At 46.5% G+C, this 25685-nt stretch overlaps 1 protein-coding gene across 10 annotated transcripts in view; it reads left to right on the forward strand.

The window, feature by feature from the left end:
• The window catches only part of syt14a (synaptotagmin XIVa), a 45363-nt gene that overhangs the window by 5617 nt on the left and 14061 nt on the right, over positions 1 to 25685 (forward strand). For 5 of the 10 annotated variants that reach the window (XM_048974421.1, XM_048974423.1, XM_048974422.1 and 2 more), the window contains exons 1-3: positions 14704 to 14825; positions 16503 to 17728; positions 19344 to 19556. In XM_048974421.1, the coding sequence (XP_048830378.1) occupies positions 17095 to 17728; positions 19344 to 19556 (847 nt within the window). In that variant the 5' untranslated portion in view covers positions 14704 to 14825; positions 16503 to 17094. Of the gene's footprint in view, positions 1 to 3540; positions 3589 to 11682; positions 11791 to 14672; positions 14826 to 16502; positions 17729 to 19343; positions 19557 to 25685 lie in introns of those variants that run through there. The other 5 variants (XM_048974426.1, XM_048974427.1, XM_048974430.1 and 2 more) reach the window with 2 other exon arrangements.

Consider the following 25685-nt stretch of genomic DNA (forward strand, 5'->3'; position numbering starts at 1 on the left):
CATGCTTAACCAGAGAGGAATCCAGCTGAAAAGATCAGCTGAATTGAATCATGGCATGACATCAGGCAAACCCCCCCCCCCCCCGATCACCAGAAAGCTGTGTGTCGTGTGAATTTCCCTTTTCAGAGATTAAAGAGCCACGCAGCCCAGGCCTAGCTTACAAACCCCTGCCTTTCGCTATGACAATATTTCATATAACAAGCCCAAGTGTCAGGTGTTTTGTCTTAACAGAAACTGCGACGTCGACCTTTTACGTCTGTCGCCCCCCCCCCCCCACCCCGCGCCCGGCCCCCCCCCCCTCCCCCGTCACATGGGGTGGCGGCTTCATCCACTAATTGGGCCCTTTGGTCTCCAGGCCCACTGAAGTCCTAATGAATCAGTGCTTAAAAGAGCAGGTGAAGGAAGCAGCCCCTCCCCCATTTTTCCCCCCTGCCCCCCGCCCCACACAGAAATGCACATGCTGGGCTCAGCCGCTTGGTGATTGGAGGACCTTAGGTCCAATGAAAAAGAGATTTCAAAAGCAAATGGTGGAAGAGGAGCACGTTGATTTCAAGCCCCCAGCGGTATTGATCACACCAGAGTGCCGGTTTTTGGTATGGAAGCATGATGCATCTTGGGGTAAAAATAGCAACCGCCCAGAAGCTTAATATTTAAATGAAGCTTAATAAAACCAAACATTTTTCAGAAGTGGCCTTCTGTATTCTTGGTAGCGCTGATATACATTTGCTCCCATTTTTCCGTAAGTGCATATCGTGATGAATGTAATTGTGTAATCCTGAAGTGCCCTGTTCGCACAACTAATATGCTGCGCCTTAAATTGGTCTGTGACCACTTTGCATTTCCGCTTGTGAGCTTGTTCGTCCCATGGGAGTAAGTCATATTACGGAAGGTTATCCTATCTATACAGATACTAGGTGTTCTGGATACAGCCTAAGACAGAACTAAACAAGCTTGAGAATCCTGTATAATGCTGAAAACGAGCTGCAAAAATGAAGATTATGAAGGAGAAGCACTGATTGGCTGATTTATAAGAGCTGATTTGACCATCTCTAGGTTTCAGGAATTATGCACCACCAGTGAAGAACAGTCTTCTTTAGTCTTAGGGTGTCTGATTCCTGGGAATTACGCCCAGTACAGCTTACAGTCTTCTGCATCTCTGGCAGTGACTTTTGGCCAAAGTAAGCAGACAATTTTCTTTACAGATGCAAACTGGTAGTGCTTCTTAAAGTTTTTTTTAACACCTGCAATCTAAAAAATGCAGTGTTTAGTGTTGCGAGATGTGAAACAGTGAAACTGAGCTGCAGAAAGAGGACCCGATGAGAGACCAAGCGGAGGCCGGAGACAGCCAGGTCCCTGAGGAGACAAACAGAAATCTGAGACAGCCGACTGCTTGAGAAGAGACCAAATGGAGAAGAGACAGCCGACTCTCTAAGGAAAGACTTAACGGAGACTGGAAACAGCCGAGTCCCTTAGTAGAGACCAAACGGAGACCTGAGACAGCCGACTCTCCGAGGAGAGACCAAACAGAGATTGTAGACAGCTGACTCCCCAAGGGAAAACCAAACAGAGACCTGAGACAGCCATATCTTTAGAGAGAGACCAAATGAAGACCGGAGAGAGGAAACAGAGACCTAAGGCAGCCGACTCCCCAAGGATAGTCCAGACAAAGACCAGAGATAGCCGACTCCCTGAGGAGAGACCAAACGGAGACCAGAGACAACTGACTCTCAAAGGAAAGACTAAACAGAGAATGGAAACAGCCGACTCCTTGAGGACAGACAGACCAAATGGAGATCAGATACAGCTAACTCCCTGAAGCAAGCATGAGCCACCCCCCCCCCCCACAGATCCATTTAACAAGGATATGTTTTCTCATAAATATCATAAAAACCAGCCTGCCACATTTCCTCATCTCCCTGTTACAAATGCGGTCTTAATGTGTGTGAGATCATTCCGGTCAGTGAAAGACAAAGCCCGAGTGAAAAGGAGGAAAATCGCGGAGATGGGAAGGTTGGACAATGGGAGGGAGACAGACAAGGCAATGCAAACATAGGAGAGAAACAATGGATGAGTATAGGACCGGAGGTTTCCATATTTTCTGCTCACACAGATGTGGATGTCCGTTTTTTCGTACGACTCAAGGCCAGCTGTGTGCCTCTCTGAAATGATACAGTCTAGTTTCTGGCTGAAGGGGTAACAGAGATTCCTTTGAGAAAATTGGCACTGGTAAAACATACGAGAGTGTAGTGACTGTTTGTGACTAACAGGGGGCGCTAAACCTTGGCAAACCATGCAAACCCAGGGTTCAGATCAGCACCCTGGCGTAAACTTCACATTAAAAGTCCAGATCTGGTCCTTGGAAGCAGCCCCTAATGACTCCAGCATAGCCTTGAGTGTTGACCTCCTCAAACCCTCACAAACATAGCCTGAGCTGATTTACCTTGATGAGAGGACTGGGAACAGAATTTGGAGAAGCTCTTCTAATCTACTGACCCAAATCCCACCTCAAAGGTCACCTCAATCGCGTGACCCTGACTGTAAGGTATAGTCCCGGCCAGCATCGCATACCATGGGACCAGTCACCGTGAATTGCCAAGGCACTTGGCCTTCCCTCGTCTCCCTTCCCATGAGTCACTGGGAAACTCAGGCCATACCAGGTGCTGTAAAACATCGATCACTGCAATGTCTGGTCGCTATGGGTCTCCCTGGGGCTGGACGGGCAGTGGCCAACACCCATAGCTGTCAGAATTCCTTTCACATTGGACATTTGAGCTTGTTCAAGCTCCCACTCTTACTCTGGTAAGATGCGTGAATGTCCCCCATGGTAGATTTGGGTAACCTCTAGGCAGGCTAAGTGGAAAATTCCATCAGCGCCTGTGAAGACCTGGCTATCCATTTCAGCCCCTGGAGATGTTGAGGGAAGTTACAGCTACCAAAGATTAGTACGTCTAATACAAGTTAAGAGTAAATCGAACTGCCCATCTTTTCATCAACGTGGACAAGCAGGCTTGGCACCGACTGTCAGAAACGGATCTTGAGTGGATCTTGGCGTTGGCCCGCGATTTACATCTGGGGCTCGTTTCTCAAAAGGGGGCCCCGTGCCACGTACGAGCACCAAGCTGCATGCTCTACCAATTATGTGGAGGAACATATCTGACTGCAACAAGATCCACAGACACACAGCACCCAGAGAAACTGGGTCGTCCAGAACACTTGCCAGCATGTTGCATAATTAAACAGAGTTTAAGAGTGCTTAGTAACACGAGAACATTGATTTCTGAGAGTTGAGACAAGGGGGGGGACGTTGTGTGGGTGATATTAACAATGATTTTGGATGGAGAAGAAATGCCTTCAGTCCACAACCTTATTTATGATTTATGTTCTCTGAGAAGTTGTGCTTTGTATGTTTAAATGAAACACGGGGTGTCTTCATTGCTGTCGATTATGCTCATTCATCATACGTAAAGTATTTTTCCAATTGTTGTTGCCATGTGTCCCATTCCATTGTCCTTGTCATTAAAAGATGCACTTTCTCCGCAGGTGGTGAACGCAATTGTGGAGTACATGAGCTCATCTGCGTCAGAAAAGGTAAGATGGCTAGACAGAGCTGTGATTGGCTATCACCACCCACCCCTTAACCTTTGACCCTCACCATCCATCATTCGCTTCAGGTTTGGCCGGTACCTGCACCCCATCTAGCACACAATACTTCTAGCACTGATTTACCGTGGTATCTGTGCCCAGTATCATGCAAGGTGTGCTTGTCCCCCCGCATTCCCTGCCCCTTTAAATCTGTCTTCACCAGTAGCAACATGGAGGGGGGAGGGGTGGGAGGACTGGAATTAATGAGAGTGAGCTTCTGAAAACTGCTGCCACTTTACGGCCACATGACATCCTCTGCGCTCGAGTGAGACACTTTCCGAGGTGATGCCAGGCAGCGATGCCAGCCGTGCTCCTGGGCCTGGCAGAGGGATGCGAGGCTTCTTCTCGCAGACTGCGGAGGCTGGCCAGGAAGGGCACCATCGTCTGCAGCAGCCCTGCTACCGTCGGTCGATCGCTCAAAATTAAAACCTGAAGGACATGTATCTGTTCTTAAATTAAAATTAGATATAGATTAATAGAATCCATAACTTGTCGGCACTGACAGAATGTCAGCACGTTTGAATTTCATGTAGAAAACGATGAATGGAGTCACCTTAAGAATGCATGTCTTTTACCAGACCTCTTGCATGTAGGTGTCTGAAACCTTTAGCAGAATTCAAAATAATTAATGGATCTCCTTCGGTAATCCCCTCCCCGGTGACATTTGTCCAAGCAGTTGTTCTCAAACCAGACACCTGTTGCTGCAACCTGCTAGAACCAGAGAACCAAGGGTCCGTTGATGTCAGGGCCTTGGTCACCATGTACATCCCTCTGTTTCTAGTATTTCACAGGCCTGAATATAGACAATTGTGACTGTCCCCACTCTTCTTCAGATACGGTCTCAAATGAGTCCTTATTAGCCAGTACCTCTTCCTGTGGCACTATTTAGGCAAATTTCATTAGCAAGCTCCGTAGCAATGCTAACAGCAGTTAGCTTTGATGAGCACCCTGGTGTGGAGAGGTAATTATGCCCAGTGAGCCCCGAATGTGACGCCAGTAGCTGTGATAGAGGCAGTTGCAGCCAGCCGAGCGCAGATGAGTCAGCCTCGGGGTGCCACCAGCTGGCTTGGCTGTGAACGCACCCACGTGTGGGCTTCTAAGTGGGCCGACGCGAGTCCACAAGAGGGCTTTTGTAGCACCTGTGTGGGAGGAGGCCATTGTGCTCAACTTGTCGTTGAATAAGGTTAGTGCTTTTTTGACACCCTGGCAACTGTCTCCATGCCAACTAAACTATAATTTGACAGGAGCCGATCGGAACAAAAGACAAAATCCATGGTTATAATTACACTAATATATAACATTATTATATAATTATAACAAAAAGTTTCATCAGTAAGGGTTAGCACAGTAGCACAGTGTTTAGCACTGTTGCTTCACACCTCTGGGACCAGGGATTAAATCTCCGTGTGTGTGGAGTTTGCAGGCTCTCCCTCTGTCGTTATGGGGTTTCACTAGTGATGGTTGGGTTATGGGTGATGGAGTGTGTTAACCTGGCGGTCCATCATCACCCCAGACATGTGACTCATTACACAGCTCGGTCTCCGGTGGTAAAACTTTGAGTCCAGGGATGTGACCCCAACCAAATCACCTCAGCTCATTACCCTGAAAGTAAGTAGAACCGTCCCGAATCGACTCACTGCAAAGGATCAGCCCATAGCTAAGGAATACTCCAGTGAAGATCTAATTTAATTCCAGTTCCGATTGTTTGATCATCCCCAATGATGGCGACGTTTCCTCCACTGTGTCCTGATTACAGCATAAACTTGATACAGCACCTGTTTGCCTCTCACTGTCCCAGAAAGCACTATGCACCTTCCGGGCTGGCTGACCCAGATCCCTCCTGGGTACTGACCCAGCTCTCATTTCCTGACAGAGGAGCCACACCATTCAGCCTCAGGCCTGGTTAGGGACCCAGACCCACTGAAACCTTCTTTATAACCTCAAGCACAGCTGCCATCCCATGGGTACCTGTGCTGCCGTTTCGGTTCAGATAAAGTTCTGTGCTACTCGTGGAGGTGATCCAGTCCAGCCTGGATGGACCACAGGTAGACATGTCAAGAGACCAGTAAGGTAAACTCTAGACCACAGATACCACCAAGTTGACAGAGATGTGGAAGAAATGAGTCAGATGAAAACCAAATGAACAAAACTCTTAAGAGTGAAACATAGAAGCTTTATGGCCCCTACAACTTCCTGTAGTCTGAAACAACATTTCTTCTCTGGAAACCATTTGGTTTCAGGTTTTCAGTGTTTTATGCAGTCAGGCTGGATAAGAACAGATGCAATAAAGCACTAAACCTGGCGTGAAGTTCATAGATCAAGGATGCAGAAACAGAGGGAACAAGGTAGGACTGAGCTATATCGGTGGATGGTTGGACCTGCTGAATTCTGGGATCATTTTGATCATGTCCATAAGACATGTCCTTCCCAGCCGAGGCCTGGAAGACCTTCTGTAGGATTTCTGAAAAGTGTGTATTAGGCCTCTAGAAAGACTGGTGGACCTTATAGGAGGTTCTAAGAGAAAACCGACTGGGAAGTTCCCCAGCATAGCGTGTCTGCATCGTGATGGTGATTCCGTTCAGTGAAGATGTGAACTGGGGGAAATGACTGTCAGCCCGGCGACGTGAACCTTTCAGACCCTGGACCAGAAGGTGAAGGTAGTTCTCCCACCTCCATTAGGGTATTCAGTACTGACATCTTCGTATTGAAGAACAAAATAATTCAACAGCAACACAAAGTGGTAACCCTAAAGTAAGACTGTGTTAGCAAGTCTGCCTGTTCCCAAGCATGCCTTTATTACTCTGATACATCGTTTGTATGTGTAATCAAAGCTCTGCTCATATTTAATAGCGCTTACAAGGTACTGAACTCCACCTAGTCACCCCCTGGGTTTTATTTCGGCCTGTCGCAAAATTTGGGCATCTTAATAAGAGCATCTCATGCCTGATTCCCCTGGAGCTCCACTTATTGTCAATTATCACAGCTGTGAGCTCCATCTAATTAGCTGTGCTAGCAAAACAACACCACTAACTGAAAGCTACACTCACGCCGTGACGGGACATCAAAATCCCCTCCTTCTGTTTCCCGTTTTCAATGTGCTAATGTAGCGCGTGATATTAGTGTGTGTTACGCGGTTGGGGTTTATGGCTCCGTCAGAGATCCACGTGGTTTCCTCGCGCACTGTGTCGCCTCATGCGGAACGCGCCGTAGAGGCTCGCCGGGTCACATGCCACAGAGCTTTGCTGTGACGTCCCACTTCCATCCGCCCCCCCCAACCATGCCTCACGCTGGGAGGAGGCCTAGCGCCAGGTGGAGCCCCCCCCCACCCTCCCATTTGCATCAGTTATCTGTTTCCTTGCAGAAGCATGGCCACCTGCCTACTCAGCAGGTCATTACGGTGTCGTAACCAGGGCCAGGTGACCAGGTGTCCTCAGGCTAAGGGACGGGATAACAGGCAGGGTGACCGTCACAGACGGAGGTGCCATTAGCACTGAGCGGCTACACAGCTATAGCATGAGGAACAGGAACGAAGTCTGCTGTTTGTTCTGGAAATATAGTTGAACCAAAGTAACCATTCTTACCAGGAGCTTCCCTTCGGCTGTTCAGCTCTGTGCCATGGCTGCTCAACGGATTGTGGCGGAAATCAATGCCTGACTTGCCGTCTGTGATTCTACTCAGGTCTCCCGGTCCGTCATTCTGTCTGTCTGTCTGTTTACTTCAGCAAGTCTAAGCGTGAGCTCAGGACGATATATCGTTCTGCTGTATCGCTATGTCTTCTGCGTCTTTCTTTATTTATAAGAAATGGAGACTGACGAAAGCGTTCTGTCCGTGACCCCATGCCGGGCAAAAAAAAAAAAAAAACTATTTTGTCGAGAATAGAAAGAAACCTAACAACAGGTCCCACGCTGCTGGAGATGGTTGCTAGGATACAGAAGGGACAGGGTGTGTTGGAAACCACAGCTGTTTGCCATGTGGAATCGACACAATGCGTGTGAATCACACTCTTTTCTGGTCCTGGTGTTATAATGGGCCAAACCCTAGAAAAACTTCACTTAGCCTCTTATGTAGCCATTTTTAGAATCTCTCCCCCCCCCAAAAGCCAATTACAGCATAATACTGATAATAATCCCCAGCTTGATCAAGGCAAATGCATTTCCAGCAGAAGTAAAGCTGAACGTGGACAGTATTGCCGTGCCGAGTTTGTCAGACCGAAACGCAGCTCTTACATTTAATATCCTGACAGAACTGCTTCTGATTAGGAGTCCGTTAGGTGGAAAAATGTTTAATTACATCTGATACTTGCATACAGATGGATAAAACGAGCGGCGCAGGCCACAGACAAACAGCTGATGCTTTCTGTAGCTACGTGAATGTGCTGTGAGGTACACTGTCTGAGGCCTGTTCTGACTGTAGGCTCTCTGTCATGGGGAAGAGGTCCTGCGTTCTGCTGAACACCCCAATACCGCGAAAAAACCTGCAGGACCCACAAGCTGTTCAGCTTCATGAACATTCTCAAGGGTGGATATATACACTGCCCATGTAGGGGTGGCTCATTGAATTTGCCAGCTATAAGTAGTGCTTGTTCTGTCATTTTTAGCACCTTCATTGTCCTCGGGGATTTCCTACCTTAACCTAAAGCCCCAGGAGATCTGAAATATTTCCAGAGCTTTCTGCGACAGAAATGGAAAGGACCGGAAGGTCTCCAGTTCTGTAAGTTTGGCTGACTCACCCCGCTGGCAGTAGACCAGGCTGGGGATGAGCTTCAGCATTCCACCTGAATCTGTCAAGGGACGCGGTGGCAGGGGGCAGTGATGCCCTCGCTGTGCCTCTCACAGCTGATTAGCAGAAACGGGGTCACAGATCCAGCCTGTTTGCCCAGCTGGATATACATGGGCAGTAACGATCTGGAAAACGACATGGGCGTGATCTAGCGATCCGCTGGCAGGCACTGGTGGGTCCAGTGTCGAATGGTACCTCCACTCTGTGTGCTCCCGACCTAACTTGTCAGTTTTCATTTACAGTTAATAATTAATATTTCTATACATTTTTACATTCTAGACCCTGGTCTGTTTGCAGTGATGGTAGTTAAATAAGGATGATGTTTTTAAAAATTACTCTGACATCACTGAGATCACATTATGACAAACACCAAAGGCCTCTTTCGGTAGTCTGAAAGAATGAGATGTGTGTTGGCTGTTTCCTTGCAGACAGGAGAAGCCCAGAAGGACCAATGAATAAATACTCAATGCCCAAAAAATTGTTATCACCCCTCCATCCTTCAGATGAGTCCCAGGGGTGATATGCTGCTTCACTGCAACGTGCCTGCTCCCAGGGAGAGGATAGCACACTGCTTCACTGCGATGCACCTGCTCCCAAGGAATGGATAACACACTGCTTTACTGCAACGTGCCTGCTCCCAGGGAGAGGATAACACACTGCTTCACTGAAATGCACCTGCTCCCAGGGAGAGGATAACACACTGCTTCACTGCAAAGCACCTGCTCCCAGGGAGAGGATAACACACTGCTTCACTGCAAAGCACCTGCTCCCAGGGAGAGGATAACACACTGCTTCACTGCAAAGCACCTGCTCCCAGGGAGAGGATAACACACTGCTTCACTACAATACATTTGCTTCTCACATCTATGAGTTGGTCTTCTTTAAAAGTGCATCACCTTTACGACTAAACAAACCCCAGGCTGAGGGTAACCCAGGCTGTGGACATGTGCGTCATCTTCTGCCTGGGGTGGCTTGTCTGGTGACACTGAGGTTTACACTGCCCCCCCCATGTGCTGTACCTACAGATTAGTGTCACCTCTTACAGCCATAAGCCATAAAACATGAATTACCTTGCTTTAGCGTACTCTGTACTCCACCAGCAAAGTTTTTCTGGATCTAAGAATAACTTCAGCTCTCTCAGCTGCTAAAGCACCTCCCTGTTCTTGAGAAATATACTGCTAGCCTAGTAATGGATATTTTGTCATGTCTTACATAATAGCTAAAGACAAATGGTGCAAATGTGTAATTTGTCTGTGTGATTGTGTACAGAACATTATCTAGGGCATGCAGTCTTAAGCCATCTGAATTTGAGGTGTAAGTAGCTTTGAGGTGGGGCAGACTGCTTGCTTTTCAGGGTGGGGGGTTATTAAAGGGACGTGCATGATGCCAGACCGAAACGCAGCAGTCTCATCGCTTATACTGATTTTCTCCTCAGAAAAGTGGAAGCATATCGACTTTCTATTAGATAATAATTTCATGCAAATTGATGAGTTCTTGTTTAATAAACGGTTGCGACATTTGGGAACTATCCTGGAAGAAGTCAATATGACCTCCTCACCTGCCCCGGCGCACAGAGTCCACGAGCAGGTTCTCTGCATTGCTGATGCTGCTTCTAACATGGAGCAGCTGTACTTTCGTGCAGGAAACACAGGCCTCCAGCTCATAGAGAGATTATATATCTGCACAGGGCAGGGAAATTAGTGCAGTGTGGAAACCTTCCTCGATAGATAGATAGATAGATAGATAGATAGATAGATAGATAGATAGATAGATAGATAGATAGATAGATAGATAGGACTGATTGATTGATTGATTCCGAGGGAAATTGCGTATGTTCTGTTAATGTGACATGTGCCTAAACAATTGTGACCCATTCAGTGCTGATCATGTCATGCTTACTCCGTTGAATAATGCGGAAGGGTGTCCGGGTCACGCATGACGCTCCCTCTGCAGTGAGCCCGATCACCTTAGGACGCTTAATCCTATAGGGAGGCTGGAAATGGGATCTAATTCAGTGCTTCATCTACAGTAAGTCACAGAAGTAAAGAGATGGCAGAAAGAAGTAATTAAACCTCATGTCCCACCGGTTCCGCATACCCAGCGGGTCGCTGCCGACAGCGGTCATAAAACAGCAGCAGTACGGCCCCCCCCCCCGTGGCCTGGGAAGGCTATGATGTAACAGGCATCCTAGGTGGGCACATTCAAACACTGCCGAAGCCCCAAAGACTACCCACCCCCATCAGAATTTGTACCCCTCCTGCCGCGTATCCCATTGTTTCTTGCTTGCACGTCCTGTATGCTTTAGTGGGGGCCGTCATTTATCTGTCCATGTCTGCGTCTGACTGCGAGGCTGGATGCTCTGGGTCTCTGGGGGGGGGCAACCTTCGGCCGTCTTTATAGGTGCAGAGTGTGTTATTCACTTCTCATTGCATGTTATGCTTATAAATAATGCAAACTGTTATTTCAACCTGGCCCATCACTCACCATTACCCCCTCCCCCACCCATGCAGACAGGCAGTCAAATTTGGAAAGGGCATCTCACCCCCCCAAGGGCGCCTGCAGGCTCACTTACGCTAGTGCCCTTCCCCATTCGCCCTGCCTCATCCCGCCAGCATCCATTCTCCAAAGTATACCTTCTTTTGCCGTCCCAAGCGTTTTCCACAACTGGGGGGGGGGGGGGGGGGCATTGGGTGGAGTGGTGACAGTGCAGTCAAGCATATCTGTTTGCCGGGATGGACGGCTTTGCGATCGCCCAGCCCAAGAGGAAAAGTTTGTCACCTACACCCACAGGGGTCACTCTCTCTCCCCAGCAGGAATGGCCTTGCACCATCAGAGCGTATTCATAGGTGAGATCTGCGGACTGAAGCCTGGGGTGTTGATTTACAGGGTGGGTGTTAGGATGCAGCTTTTTTACATCACAGAAGCACTTCACACTGCACACTGCTCCTCCCCACCACGCAGCCCCAATCCAACGCAGGCCGTAGCTCTGTTTTTTTCCAATAAATGTATTATCTTTGGTGTCTGTAATCATCTAATAATTTCCTGATCATAATTATTGTATCCTAAGGCCTCCCATGTCACCAGACCTCTGAACATTTACTAATTTACGTCCGAAGTTGTAGGCAGTTGCTCAAACGTTGCATGACAAAAGAGGGACCTGCCGGCACATGTGGGAACGGATCGCGTCCCATCTGCCCGCTGAATTATTCAGATAGTGCCGACATATAGCCTACTGCGGCAGGCCTGGTGACAGCGTGCTTTCGGCAGGGGACAGCACAGCGCTCGCACGTCGCAGCACTGATAGGACGGGCTGATAATCGGGGACTTGGGATCGCGGACTGCTTCTTCTTTAAAGCGGGCAGCGGAAACGTAAGCTCATCTCTTTTTCTCTGTCGTTAAGTCTTTCACTTTCAGCTCAAGGACATTAAATCCTGTAAGTAACGTTCTGCTCGGGACTGGATTTCACCCCCTGCCCCCCCGTGTGGGATAGTCCAGGAGACCTCGTTTGAGCAGAACCATATGGCAGAAGCTTCTCCATCCTGTCTGTCTGTACGTGGCTTTGTCATTCTGTCCTCCACCTAAAGATCTTTGGTTATGGTCTCCAAAGCGACGGTTGTGTAGAAACTGTAAGCGATGAACTCAGAGAGGAGCATCTGTATATGAGCGCAGAGGTTTGCTTCAGTATTAGATCTTTTGTCCAGTTGTGTTTATCGTTGAGAATCAGAGTGTCAATAAACAATGACAGGGACTGTCCAGAGCCAACCTGCCTGCCTGTTGGGTTTGCCGTTGACGATCAACAGCCTCCCTCTGCTAAACTCTCCTGAAGGAAGCCACAGCAGAGCTTACCTTGCGGAATATTCCGGAGACAGTGAAGTAAATCCTGTTAGTGCAGTTTAAGAAGGGGAGGGGGGACAGAGCTAATGAGGCCATTGCAGGTTGTATCAGATGGTAAAGGGTTTTATAAACCACCATAAACTACATTCACATTGGTCTCTCCGTCTGCTATTTGTTCAGAGCCCTTTGCTGTGTCCCCCCCCCCCCCCGGGCAGCTTTGACAAATCCAGGTTCCGGTCGGTGAATTCACACACGCTAATTGATTCTCTAATGGCGTTTTGGGTGATGATTCTGGTTCATCTCAGCAACTCGCGCCATCCAGGCATGCAGAATATGGGAGAAGGTGGTTGTGGTACTGAGAGTTATGTCCGGTGGGCCATGGCAGCTACATCTCCTTCCGACGGCTATGCGACGCTTAAGTTGTCACGGCAATGAGACAAGACATCAGAATCGCACGTTGAGATTTGGATTTCTGTCTCTCCATTGGGTCAGTCTACCAAGCAACGTCTCCGGAAGCCCAATTGACGTGTCGACACTGTTTGGAAAGGCTGTCAACAGCGGAGGGTCCAGTTTCGCCCCATTTTATGTTGAATTCTGTAGATCCGCAACCGTGGTCTCACACACACTCACACACAGACTGAGACGTGCTGTATTCATATTCCACTTCTTTGCACTAACAGGTTCTCATATTAAAAACAGATTTGAAAGACTATGAATGCCAGGAGTGACAGCGGGTGTTCCCTGTATGTTTTCCACATCAGTGCCTTCACAGCCGAGCTCCTGCATTAGTCATCCTGCAGCCCTCGTACACCTTTCACATGGGGCAAAGGTGCCATCCAGCTACTCCAGGCCGTGTCATACAAATCACTGAGGGGCAGGACAAGGAAACCGGGCCTGATTGAATGACCAGATGCCACCAGGTTAAGCCGCTGGGACAGAGTACTTTGGCAGGAGAATCTGATTCATCGGATTACCCAAAGAGACACATCAGTTATGCTGCGAGAAGCTTAGACACTTGCTGTGACTGTGTAGTTCCTGGGCCGAATTCCAGCACCCAGAAATCTAGGTGTTTCTATGTTGGATTATTGTTATTGATTGTATTTTTAACTGCTGAATGTTAGCATTGTTATTACATATTACTTGGTTTATTAAATGCCACGTTTACAAGAAGCCCGTCATGTTTCCCTGCTATTCACAGTGGGATGCTTTAAAATAAGAGGGTCACGTCCCGGGACATGAACCAAAAACTGTCTGGTTAATGAGGCTGCGCCTTACACCCTGCGAAAGACTGCAGCACATCTTCCATCATGTGCACATCTGCTCTGGGGTCGTGGGGGGGGGGGGGGGGGGATGGTGGCTTGTTTGGGGTTAAGAGAGGTTGAAGGAATCTGGGGGTCATGACTGGGCCCCCGGGCATGAGAGGGTGGAAAGCTTGATTTTCCACGTTCTTCCATGTTTGCTGTACGTTTCTGAGCCAGATAAGGTCACAGAGTTATTCCCTGAAGCTGTCCTATGTGCACATTCGTCCCTCATGAGAAGACAAAGCGATAGAAACACCTGGAATGGTGATCCCCCCCATTTCGGATGCAACCATAACCTTAAGCAGATAGAATGTTGTGTCCCTGCTAGGTAGAAGGATGGCGAACAGAGCCCAGGGTGAAATCCGACACCTGATGGCTGAACAGACAGCCGCCATGGCGACAGCCGCCATGGCAACCACCGCGACAGCCTCACGGGTGCCCTATCCTTATGCCTTCCAGCGGGGTCTCCTGTGACGGTAGCGGGAGGGTCCTGTGACTCCAGCTCAGGAGAGTTTATAAATATTTAATAAGCTCCGGAGGCCTGTTAACTCAGCCCCTTTCCCATCCGGAGTCACTGGATCTGTCGGGGCCAGATAGCACTCCCAGTTTCTCCTAGAGTCATCTAGGGTAATCCAAGTCCTCTGGAGTGAGAGCAGGAGTGAGCATTTCTTGCTCCCCAAGAGATCACATGGGTCGGACAGGGGGCACAACTAAACATTCAGACCTTCTTGTGAACCCCTCTCTCCAACATAAGCACTTGTCGGTTGAGATGTTGAAAAAAACTCCTTCTTCCAAATCAATGCATCTTTAGATGCCTCTGAAGCTAAATGTTTCAATACAGGCCATTGGCTGTATGTGTGAGCAACCTGCACGTCTGGCTGGTTGAAAACCTTGCTTGGGCATATACTGAAATTGACCAAGTTTTAGTCACATGTCATTAGATTTGAGTCATATGACAAACCTGGGTGAACAGCTTCATTTCAGCGCATTTCATCTTAGCTAATACTCTGCAGGTTGAAGAGTATTCTTTCTGAGTATTGGCTGGTCATGGAGGTTCTTCTGGACAGGAGTAGCGGGATGCACACTCGCCCTCAGCTCTCCACCTTCTCTCCACAGTGTCCCCAGAGGCCCTGGGCTTCCTCACCGCCATAGCCATCTTCATCCTGTTGATGGCTCTCCTCTTTTTATACCTCAACAACAAGCTGTCTTTAGAGACGCGGGGGAGCCTGTCCTGCCTGGACGAGTACAGGAAAAACAAGGATCTGCAAGGTAAAAATATGCGTGTGTGTATATGTGTGCATGTGTGCGCGTGTGTGTGTGCGTGTGTGTGTGCGCGTGTGTGTGCGCGTGTGTGTGTGCGTGTGTGTGTGCGTGTGTGTGTGCGCGTGTGTGTGTGCGTGCGAGTTTCATACACCAGAACTGTCTGCCACCCCATGACCCCCCCCGCCCTTCCGCCCCCATGTTCATGGACCATCCTCGCTCTCCTTATATCTCAACAAGAACTGAAGCACCTGCCACAGCAGGGATGCGCGACACACACACACACACACACACACACACACACACACACCAAGATTAGGTCAGCAAAACCCAGGCAGTGCAGGTGAAGCAGTGCAGCTGTCAGGCACGCCTGGTTCCAATTAGGATGGTGCTGTAAGGCTGCGTTTGTGTGTTTGTGGGGACCGGGGGGGGGGGGGGGCTGGGTGCAGAAAGTTTGTCAGAGATGCTAATCACTGTCAGAACTGATGCCACTCAGGACTGAAAAGAGAATCCCGTCGTGTCGTCGCACAGACAGCGTTACTTACGGGGAGCTTCAGGCAGCTTCCGAAAGATGGAGGCGAACAGAAGAGATAAAAATAGCATTTGTGGGCCTTGCAGTGTCGTGTGTGTCTTCAGTTCGGTAAGTGCAGTGCAGGCTGACAGCTTTCTGACCAACATCCCCTTTTCATTTTCGATTAGAAAGATGGACAGGGCCTCTCAGACAGTTATTCTGCTAATGGTAACGATTTCCAGAATGTGTGTTGGACCGTCATCTCAAGACCATCACAGATGTTTCCTTTGTGTAGCTCCTCCTCCACGCCCCAAATGTACAGCACTTTGTGTCAGCTATGGTTGTTTTAAAGTGCTTTTATAAATAAAGATGGTATGGTATGGTATGGTATGGTATGGTATGGTACGCAGCCTGTTGTGTTAGGTGCGCGATCGGAGGAGTTCAGCCACCTTGACACAGACATGTCCGTTGCACTGTCAGGCTGCAGGATCAGCAGCATCTTCAGAAAGATAGAAACTCTGACCCTTGAGATGCCAGGATTGGACAGTGTCTAGTTTTCATGGTCAGGTTCTGGTCCACGGTATCATTTACGATTTCGTTAAGCGTCCACTGGGATTTCAAGGGAAATTTCAGACTAAAAGAGGTTGGAGATATTGGCATGAGGTATGAGGAACATGATATTCAGCCTCCACAACCTTCTAGGCAGACACACTGGTCTAAAGACTAGAACTTGGCATGTAGTTGACAGTGGAGGATTATCTGTTCGGCCTGAACAATGCCCCAGCAGCGCGTAGCTTTGCATGCTAATAAGCGATCGAATTTCAAATAGAAAGCAGGTGGCAGTGATCACTCAGGCCTTAGTCTGACACGCTCCGGGACACACGGCCCCCCCCACCGGGCTCCTACATCTCTATTCCTCTCCCTTTATTCAGGGCTGTGTGAATAGCTCAGACAGGTATCAGCTTTTCTCTGCTTTCAAAACAGACACGCGTTCGCTGACAGCAAAGCCACCAGTGTGAAAGCTGAGCAGCCCCCCCCCCCCTTCTCGTTGTTTATCCGCACATTGGCGGAGGATGTGCTTTAGTGTCTTTATGGGAGGCTGATGGCTCTAACCTGGGACGGGAGGGGGGGGGTCATTACTGACTAACAAAAAAATAATATGCATTGTCTTGCAGAAGTGTTTCAGCGACACAAAGATATTCACAGCAAAAGAACAAGGAGGAAGATCAAACAGGATCTTTGAGACTTTGAATCAAGTCCCTTAAAGCCCAAACTGTTTACCATCATCACCAGGGCAGATATTTGTCAATAAAGCAGAAAAGCAGAGGATTAGCAGCTGACGTTCAGCACCTTGCTCCTGTGATGCTCATATGCTACTACCCAGCTGTGTGCTTCCTCCCGCCTCCCTAGTCATTGTCTTGTACAGAATTCTCTGTTAAAAGCCAGTAAAAACATAGCAACCAGGGCTGAGAAGAGCTTGAAAACTTGCATCCACCCCCAGAAGCACAGCCATCATACCCCTATAACTACAACTTATGGAGAATATCACTGCATAATTAGATCACATTTTGGGTTGGGCACTAATTTCTCGGGCTGCATCTCTCTCCAGTCTCGTTAGTAATACGTTAGTGATAGTGATATTGCGCGTGAGCCTGCAACTGTCCTGACAGCCCTGACAGCAGAGCCACCCATGCTGAGGCCTGGCCCGCTGAAGAATTAGCACTCAGAAAAGCAGCAGGACGGCCTGGAGGGCTTCAAGAGGCCGGCATGGCATTCTTCAAGAGTTTCCAGCAGAGTATGTCATCCGTCTCCTCGATCCTGGATTCAGTTACCAATGTTGTGGACGACCTTGCCTTTGCTGTGGGCGATGTCACCTACACGGTTAGTGATCAGCTGGCCGGACAGGTCTCTACCATCATCCAGCGGGTCCAGGCAGAGGAGCTGGAGAGACAGTGCAAGATGGAGGCCAACGAGAAGACCACACACGACCTGGAGCTGGCCCAGGCAAGGGACTCGGATGCAACCAAACATAATGGCCAGTGCCAGAAACCTGGGATCGAAAGCACAGAGGTGTGTACAGGGGCTCAGAAGGGGCTGCAAAATGGTACCCAAGGAGAAGGGAGGAGTGATACGTGTTTCAGGGAGAACAGGTCAAACTCCACTCCCACCATCAAGAATACAGAAAGAAACCGTAGAGGGCCCATCTCAGAGGGTTCACCCAGCACGGGGGAGACTAGGGACACCACGGACGGTCAAATCAAGGACTTGGCTCACCAGTCAAACACTTATAGAGCTGACAAAGTCCACAGTGGTAGGAGGTCAAAGAGACATAGCCGGTCGTCTATACAGCGAAGGGGCGATGGCGCCAGGAATGAAAGGAACGGCTCAAGAGAGGGTCAAGGTGAGAAGTGAAGGCGCTGCAGGGTGCCCTATTCTGTCCTGTTCCTCTGCCCTCTGGTTCCTCTCCTCACCTGCCTGTCCTGCTTTGGGCACAGCTCTCCTTCCAACACATGTGACTATTTCCTCCTGGACCTTTTCAATTTTTGATCACATCCTCTTTTCTCTCATAAAGGCATGGATCGCCGAGGTCTGACAGGTGCACATTTTTCTTGAATAGTACTGGCCCAGACGTCACCTGACCAAACGAGGAGGAGAATATGTCCACCAAAATAATTTGTCTAATTAAGATTCAATGCTAGTTAGTTTTGTTTACTTTGGAGTATTAGACTCCAAAAATCAAAAGAGAACACTGGTAAATAAACAGAAGAAAAAAGTAGTCATTTGCGAAGAGATTCCGGTTTAAAATGCCTGAAAACAATCACGAAAGACTACACACATAAACTGTAAAAACTGTTACACTCAATGTAAAACCAGCCATTCAATTTGAATTGACTAATATTCTTCGGTTTGATCTTTAGCAAGCAATGAATGGATGGTGCAAGTCGATGCTGTTTAATTTCAGCTATGTCAGCTGTGGTCTACCTGAACGAAACACCAGCAAAAAAGTGTCACAGAAATGTCATATTTCGTAAAAAAATACCCAGAAAGCAATTACAAATCTGTTCTGGGGGAGGAATCTGCAGAAACACTTCCCACATGGAGGATGAAGGTGTCGAGTTCAGTTTTGGGGGTGGACGCTGGCTGTTGAGGGGCTCTTTAGATACAAGGGAGTCCCACAGAGCTCTCCGGAACGTTCCCTGCTGAGCTACGGAGCGGAGTAGTTTTAGTGGCCAAGCTTGGTGCCATCAGACCTGCTGCCGGGGACTTGAGACAGCGAGGACCATGTCTTTCATAACCACAGTGCGTCTTTATAGACAAGTATGGATGTAATTACCTCAGAGCCGTGCTGAAGGAATTGGACTCGTGAACAATAAGTGCCAGGGGTTGATCTGTAGGCATTAATTTACTTGGACATCAATGTGACTTGACATTTACCTTTATCCCTATGAGCCGGTCTGCCCTCAAGGGCATCTGCTGCTGAATTTTCTCATAAACGGTTTCTGTGACAGAGACTGAGCACCCGGCACTGAGGCACTTTAGCCCCCGACTGTCTTACACTGCTCCCATCCAGCCTCACCTGCTCAGTAGATTGTATGCTTGCTTCCATCTAGTGGTGTGTAGTTTTAACTGCGCAATTCGTCACAGTAAGCAGTTCAGCTTTATTTGGTTTGCAAAGTATTTGTCCGTCGATAGAGAACATCTTTAATAAGGCCAATCACGCTCACAGGCATTTTATGATCCTTGTTCAAAGTAAGATGTAGTTTTCAGCTTGAATGTTCGCTTACAGGATTTATAATGTTCTTCTGCTCATACACACATTGCATTTCAGGAGACTATCCTTCCCATTTAATCAACACATTTGGCCCGTTATTGATGTCTGCTGCCTCTTTGTTTGCCCCTCTGATTTCTTCCCAGTGACATCATTGTATCACCGTATTGTATCCCTGTGATCAGAGTCACGGCTGAAGGCGGCTGGCCTTCCGCACTGACACCATTTCCCTGCCCCTTGTCCGCAGATAAGAGCTATCCCGATGTGGATCCTCGGGGCTCATCCTCAGAGAGCGAGGATGAGATCATGGGGAAGTACCAGGAGGCCGTGTCGCGCTCACAGGGCATGAGGGCAGCAGACACTCGCAACCCAAAGGGCTATGGCTGGGAGACCAGGCAGAAATACAGCCCCCTTTCGGCAGAGTACGATGGGTACAGCAGTGAAGCCTCCACCGAAGAGGGTAGGTGTCTCTGTCCTGCTGCCTGCCGAATCATCTAAAAAAATACACCCTAACTGGATACAGGATAAATTAAGGTAGGAATGATTTTATGAGCTCCAAACTCCCCCTGGTGGTCAGATTGGTTTCTGCAGTTTTTTTTTTCTTCATGAGCATATTTATGGAAACCCGTTTCTGCCAGCGTGGTAAAAAAAATATATAATTTACGTCGAAATAACGACTTAGTATCTCAAAATAACGACAATATCTCGAAATTTTTACTATCTCGAAATTTCAACTTAGTATATCAAAATAATGACTTGGTTAACGGGGCGGTATGGTGGTGCATTGGTTAGCACTGTTGCCTCACACCTCTGGGACGCGGGTTCGAGTTTCCGCCTAGGTCACATGTGTGCGGAGTTTGCATGTTCTCCCTCGTCGTCATGGGGTTTCCTCCAGGTACTCCGGTTTCCCCCCATAGTCCAAAAACATGCTAAGGCTAATGGGAGTTGCTAAATTGCCCATAGGTGTGCATGTGTGAGTGAATGGTGTGTGAGTGTGCCCTGCGATGGGCTGGCCCCCCATCATGGGTTCTTCCCTGCCTCGTGCCCATTGCATCCGGGATAGGCTCCGGACCCCCCGCGACCCAGTAGGATAAGCGGTTTGGAAAAAGGATGGATGGACTTGGTTATCTCGAAATTTCGAGTATCTCAAAATAACGACTTGTCATCTCAAAATTTCGACTTAGTAGCCCAAAATAACATCTCGAAATTTTTACTCTCTCGAAATTTCAACATCTCAAAATAATGACTTGGTTATTTCGAAATTTCAACTTAGTATCTCAAAATAACTTATCTTGAAATTTTTACTATCTCAAAATTTCAACTTAGTATCTCAAAATAACGACTTGGTCATCTCGAAATTTCGACTTAGTAGCCCAAAATAACATCTCGAAATTTCGACTTGGTATCTCAAAATAACATCTCGGTCATCTCGAAATTTCGACTTAGTAGCCCAAAATAACATCTCGAAATTTCGACTTGGTATCTCAAAGTAACATCTCGAAATTTCAACTTAGTATCTCAAAATAACGACTTATCTTGAAATTTTTACTATCTCGAAATTTCAACTTAGCATCTCAAAATAATGACTTGGTCATCTCGAAATTTCGACTTAGTAGCCCAAAATAACATCTCGAAATTTTTACTCTCGAAATTTTGACATCTCAAAATAATGACTTGGTTATCTCGAAATTTCGACTTAGTATCTCAAAGTAACATCTCGAAATTTCAACTTAGTATCTCAAAATAACGACTTATCTTGAAATTTTTACCATCTCGAAATTTCAACTTAGTATCTCAAAATAACGACTTGGTCATCTCGAAATTTCGACTTAGTAGCCCAAAATAACATCTCGAAAATTTTACTCTCTCGAAATTTCGACATCTCAAAATAATGACGGTTATCTCGAAATTTCGACTTAGTATCTCAAAGTAACATCTCGAAATTTCAACTTAGTATCTCAAAATAACGACTTATCTTGAAATTTTTACTATCTCAAAATTTCAACTTAGTATCTCAAAATAACGACTTCTCGAAATTTTTACTCTTGAAATTTTGACTTAGTAAAAATTTCGAGATATTTTGAGATACTATCTTGATATTTCAACTTGGTATCTCAAAATAATGACAATATCTCAAAATTTCGACTTAGTATCTCAAAATAATGACTTGGTTATCTCGAAATTTCGACTTAGTATCTCAAAAAAACGACTTAATATCTCGAAATTTCGACTTAGTATCTCAAAAGAATGACAATATCTCGAAATTTCAACTTGGTATCTCAAAATAATGACCTAGTTATCTCAAAATTTTGACTTAGTATCTCAAAATATCTCGAAATTTTTACTATCTTGATATTTCAACTTGGTATCTCAAAAAAATGACAATATCTCAAAATTTCGACTTAGTATCTCAAAATAATGACTTGGTTATCTCGAAATTTCGACTTAGTATCTCAAAAAAACCACTTAATATCTCGAAATTTTTACTATCTCAATATTTCGACTTAGTATCTCAAAATGACAATATCTTGAAATTTTGACTTAGTATCTGAAAATAATGACATCTCGAAATTTCGACTTAGTATCTCAAGATGACAATATCTTGAAATTTTGACCTAGTATCTGAAAATGACAATATCTCGAAATTTCGACTTAGTGTCTCAAAATAACGACAATATCTTGAAATTTTGACCTAGTATCTGAAAATAATGACAATATCTCAAAATTTCGACTTGGTTATCTCAAAATAATGAGGAACTCGCAGCCACGTGCGCATGCATTAAGCAGCTTTCCCCGAAAAGACTGATTAGGAGTACTGATTTAAGATAGCTTAATAGTTTGATGAATAGTTGTGATATACCAAGGACTGTTGTGCGTCGCTCTGGATAAGAGCATCTGGTAAATCTGTAAAAGTAAATTGTGCTGAGTACTGGCTGATGGAATGAATTACTGAATAAAGCTGTGTCCAGTTTTTCAGTGGTTGGGTGACGTCTATTTTTCCTGGGGTTCATTATATTTACTAGTATTTGAACAAAATGAATATAAGTAAATATGTAATTCCAGTTTGTATGTACAATAAACACGTTAGGTCATATTTGCTTAGTATTGTGACTCAAACTGATGCTGCAATATAACTAAGTGTAATAAAACTAGTTTGAAATTGAGATAAGTCGTTATTTTGAGAAAAATTATAAATATTTTACCATGCTGTGGAAATGGGCTTCGATACAAATGCAACCTTGGTCAATCTATAAATAATAAACATTTTTACATTTTATCCAAGCTCTTATTTTTTTATTTGAAAGATAGTTATATGTTTTCTTATAATGGTAATGACATACATATACATAATTATATGTTGTAAAATATTTTGTGTAAAGCCTATCATTAGACTGCTGGATAGAAATAGTGCAGTTTGTCATGATTGATGGGGCAAAGGACTCGGGGGTCGGTATGGTGGGGAAACAAAAGGAGCTAAGGCAGGAAATAAATGGGATCACGAGGGATCAAATTGAGGGACCTGGAGCGAGGTAGGGCATGGGCGACAAAGATACAACATCGGTGACTGGACTGGGGAACCCGAGACTGAGAAGCATGTATATACAGAACAAACAAGGGAGGTAACGAGCGGCAGCCGGGAGTAATGAACACGAGAGGTAAGACAAAAAAATTGTAGGTGTGACTTGTCAGGGTCACGCTAGGGAGGAGACAGGAGGGTCAGGATGGGACAGTAGCTACAATAAAATTCTACAATACATTAAAAATTGAACTTTCAAGTGAGATCAACTTCATATCCTGGTCAGGATGACAAAGGGCCAGGAGACCACGGCGCACAGTGATGGGTTCAGGCTGCACACGCACACTAAGGATATCAGTGCACCCCAGGCCAGACTGGCCATCCAGCATACCGGGCATTTTCCCAGCAAGCCAATGGGTTTGTGGGCAGGCAAAAAATTTCTTAGGGAACGAATTTTGCCCCCCACTCCCGGTCAGCAAAATTCAGTGTGGTGCCCTGGGAGAACCCAACATCTAAGGCTGGATGGAGTTCCAGCCCAGTGCTGAGTCTGCCTGCATGTCTCCGAATTGCCGGAGAAAAGCCCCGGCAGCAGCAGAACCCCAAGCTCTAGGAGTGCCGCACGCTGGCTGACCCGTTGCTGTGCCCCCCAAGCTATGGAGAGCAAGATGGGGTCAGTGAACAGAATAATTCCAATGTACCTGCATTTGTGCACATGGCAAATAAAGGGTTTGTCATTGTCATTATTACAGATGCAACAATTGCAATTTTCTTGGCCGATTCCGATTTTCTTTCTTAGAACTATAATTGACAGCATATACATGCAAAAAACTACTTTCCTTCAATGATAAATTGTTTTTTTTCATAATAAAAGAAATTGTTAAACTTTACAATTTACCCTGAACTGCACTAATTTACAGGATCTTCTCTCACTTAAACGAGTCTCAAAATAAAGTGCTCTGTGACTGGAAAGAGGTACAAATAATTAACTGAAAATGACTCTCTGTACATCCAGCCTTATCCGACATATTTTACTTAATCAAACAGCAGCAGGTGCATAAGATTTAATTAACAAAGCAAATGTCCAGTTACTTGTATCGTTTTCAAGTTTGTTTAAATTCGCCAGATAACACGGACACTGACCCTTTTCTCGTTTTTACTCGTCTTAAAAAGTCCAGATGTTACAAACCTCCAAATAAAACTGAGTGTACGACACTCTTCCAAATAATAATAGGTACAGCGTAATATTATTAAAACAAACATTGCATGTTATGCGCACACACTTCTTAATCTCTAGTAAACTAGATTAAGATCAGGCTTTTTCATACCTGCGTACTGCCCGGACATTATAGCGCAGGGAGTAATGTTTCGCTAAAACGTTATAGGAGAAATCTTTAGCTAGCTTTGCAATTTCAATGATTATTCCTTTCAAGATTATCCAGAATACGTTTAATAATCCGATTAAAGTTCACCTCCGATGTTTCACTACATTTTCATGGTAGTTTACTTTGGTTTTACTTGTATTTCAAACTGTAGTCCTCACTCACAGCGAGGAAGTTCCACGCGGACTGGCTGCGAGTGTGTACGCGGCTGCGCGTGTGACGTGTGGCGCATGCGTAAACCTGACCGGTCCGGTATCGGAAATACGTGGGACTGACCAGCCTAATCGTAATCCAAAGCAGCGGACCCATCTCAGAGCCGCACAGGGCAACATGGGAACTCCTCACATACAGAGCGAAGGCGGGATTTCAGCCAGCTCTGGGGGTGTGAGGCCACCTCTGTGTGATAACATTCGTTTTAAGAACTCTAAAAAAGATTATGTTAATACTGATTAATGAACTTCCTGACAGATTTTACTAAATTCATCAACATGCCAGGCTTATGCAACACAGGAGTAGTGTGGTTCTGTGGGCGAAGCCTCTGCGCCTCTCATCAGAAGGTTGCAGGTTTAAGTCTTGGCCTCAGCAGAATAGTCACATATCCAGGGGCCCCAGAGCCACCCTCTGGCTGACCCTGCGCTGTGACCTCCAGCCTTCACTCTCACCTGTATATGTGTCTGTGTGATTTATGGAGAGATGATAGGGAAGGTGAAGAGAGAATATCCCCTGGGGGAGGGTTAATGAAATATCACTTCTATTCTACGAAGTGAGTCGTAGTCGATCTTGGAGTGACTATTTTCCATTCTGGCCACAAGGTGGAGGCCTTACTCCTTTTTTTACATTCTACATGTCACAGCATAAGCCTGTAGCTTAAACGGCATATCTGCAGGGACCAGTGCAGTGCAGCTAGCTGGTGGTATTTTACACCACAGCAACCTCTACAATTGTACGTTTTTGTTCTAAGCTTCTAAAAGGTAAAGATGCAGGAATCACATAGTGCCGAGTCCATTCGCATAAATCTGAAAAGGCGGTGTGATTATTCCTGATTTGACTGTGCCTTTAAGACATCTTAGAGGATGACATAAATCCTATTATTTACGCCTTGCTCTGCTGTGTTTAAATCAGTTGTACAGACCAACTGTCACAAGCTTCCTGAACATTTCAGTGTTTCTTATTAGAAAAAAAAAAACACATTAAATCATAAACAGGTCCCTAATTTCATCCCTCCCTTTGCCCTGGGTGAAGTGGTTGCCCTCACTGAATGTAACCCTCTTTTATTTGCACTTGTGTCTGTTAACATACATCTCAGATTATGGGATCATGTATTCCTACAATGTGCTGCTCTTGCTAGGGGTGGCACAGTCTGGGCAGGGGGCCCGGCCACCTGCTTTACTTCCCCGGGAACTACCTCTCTGGGGCAGGAGGGGAATATCAGGCCAGACATGGCAAACAGTGGAGGCTGGGGCAGCACAGACCCCGGAAGCATCCCGGTTCCAAAGCAGAAGCCATGGTTTCTGTAAAGTACCACAAGGTGATCGCTGTTCGGGGAGGGGGGGGCACACCCCTCAGCTGAGATTTGGAGGCTAACTGGAGGCCAGAGTGAGTCTGTTTGGTGACAGTTGATCCAAGTCGTGGCACCTTCAGGTCATGTTACAGCTCTGTCTTCAGCGCCCCCCGCAGGTCTCATCTGAAGGCC

This window comes from Brienomyrus brachyistius, chromosome 14 (genome assembly GCF_023856365.1).
Source record: "Brienomyrus brachyistius isolate T26 chromosome 14, BBRACH_0.4, whole genome shotgun sequence".
Taxonomy (NCBI): Eukaryota; Metazoa; Chordata; class Actinopteri; order Osteoglossiformes; family Mormyridae; genus Brienomyrus; species Brienomyrus brachyistius.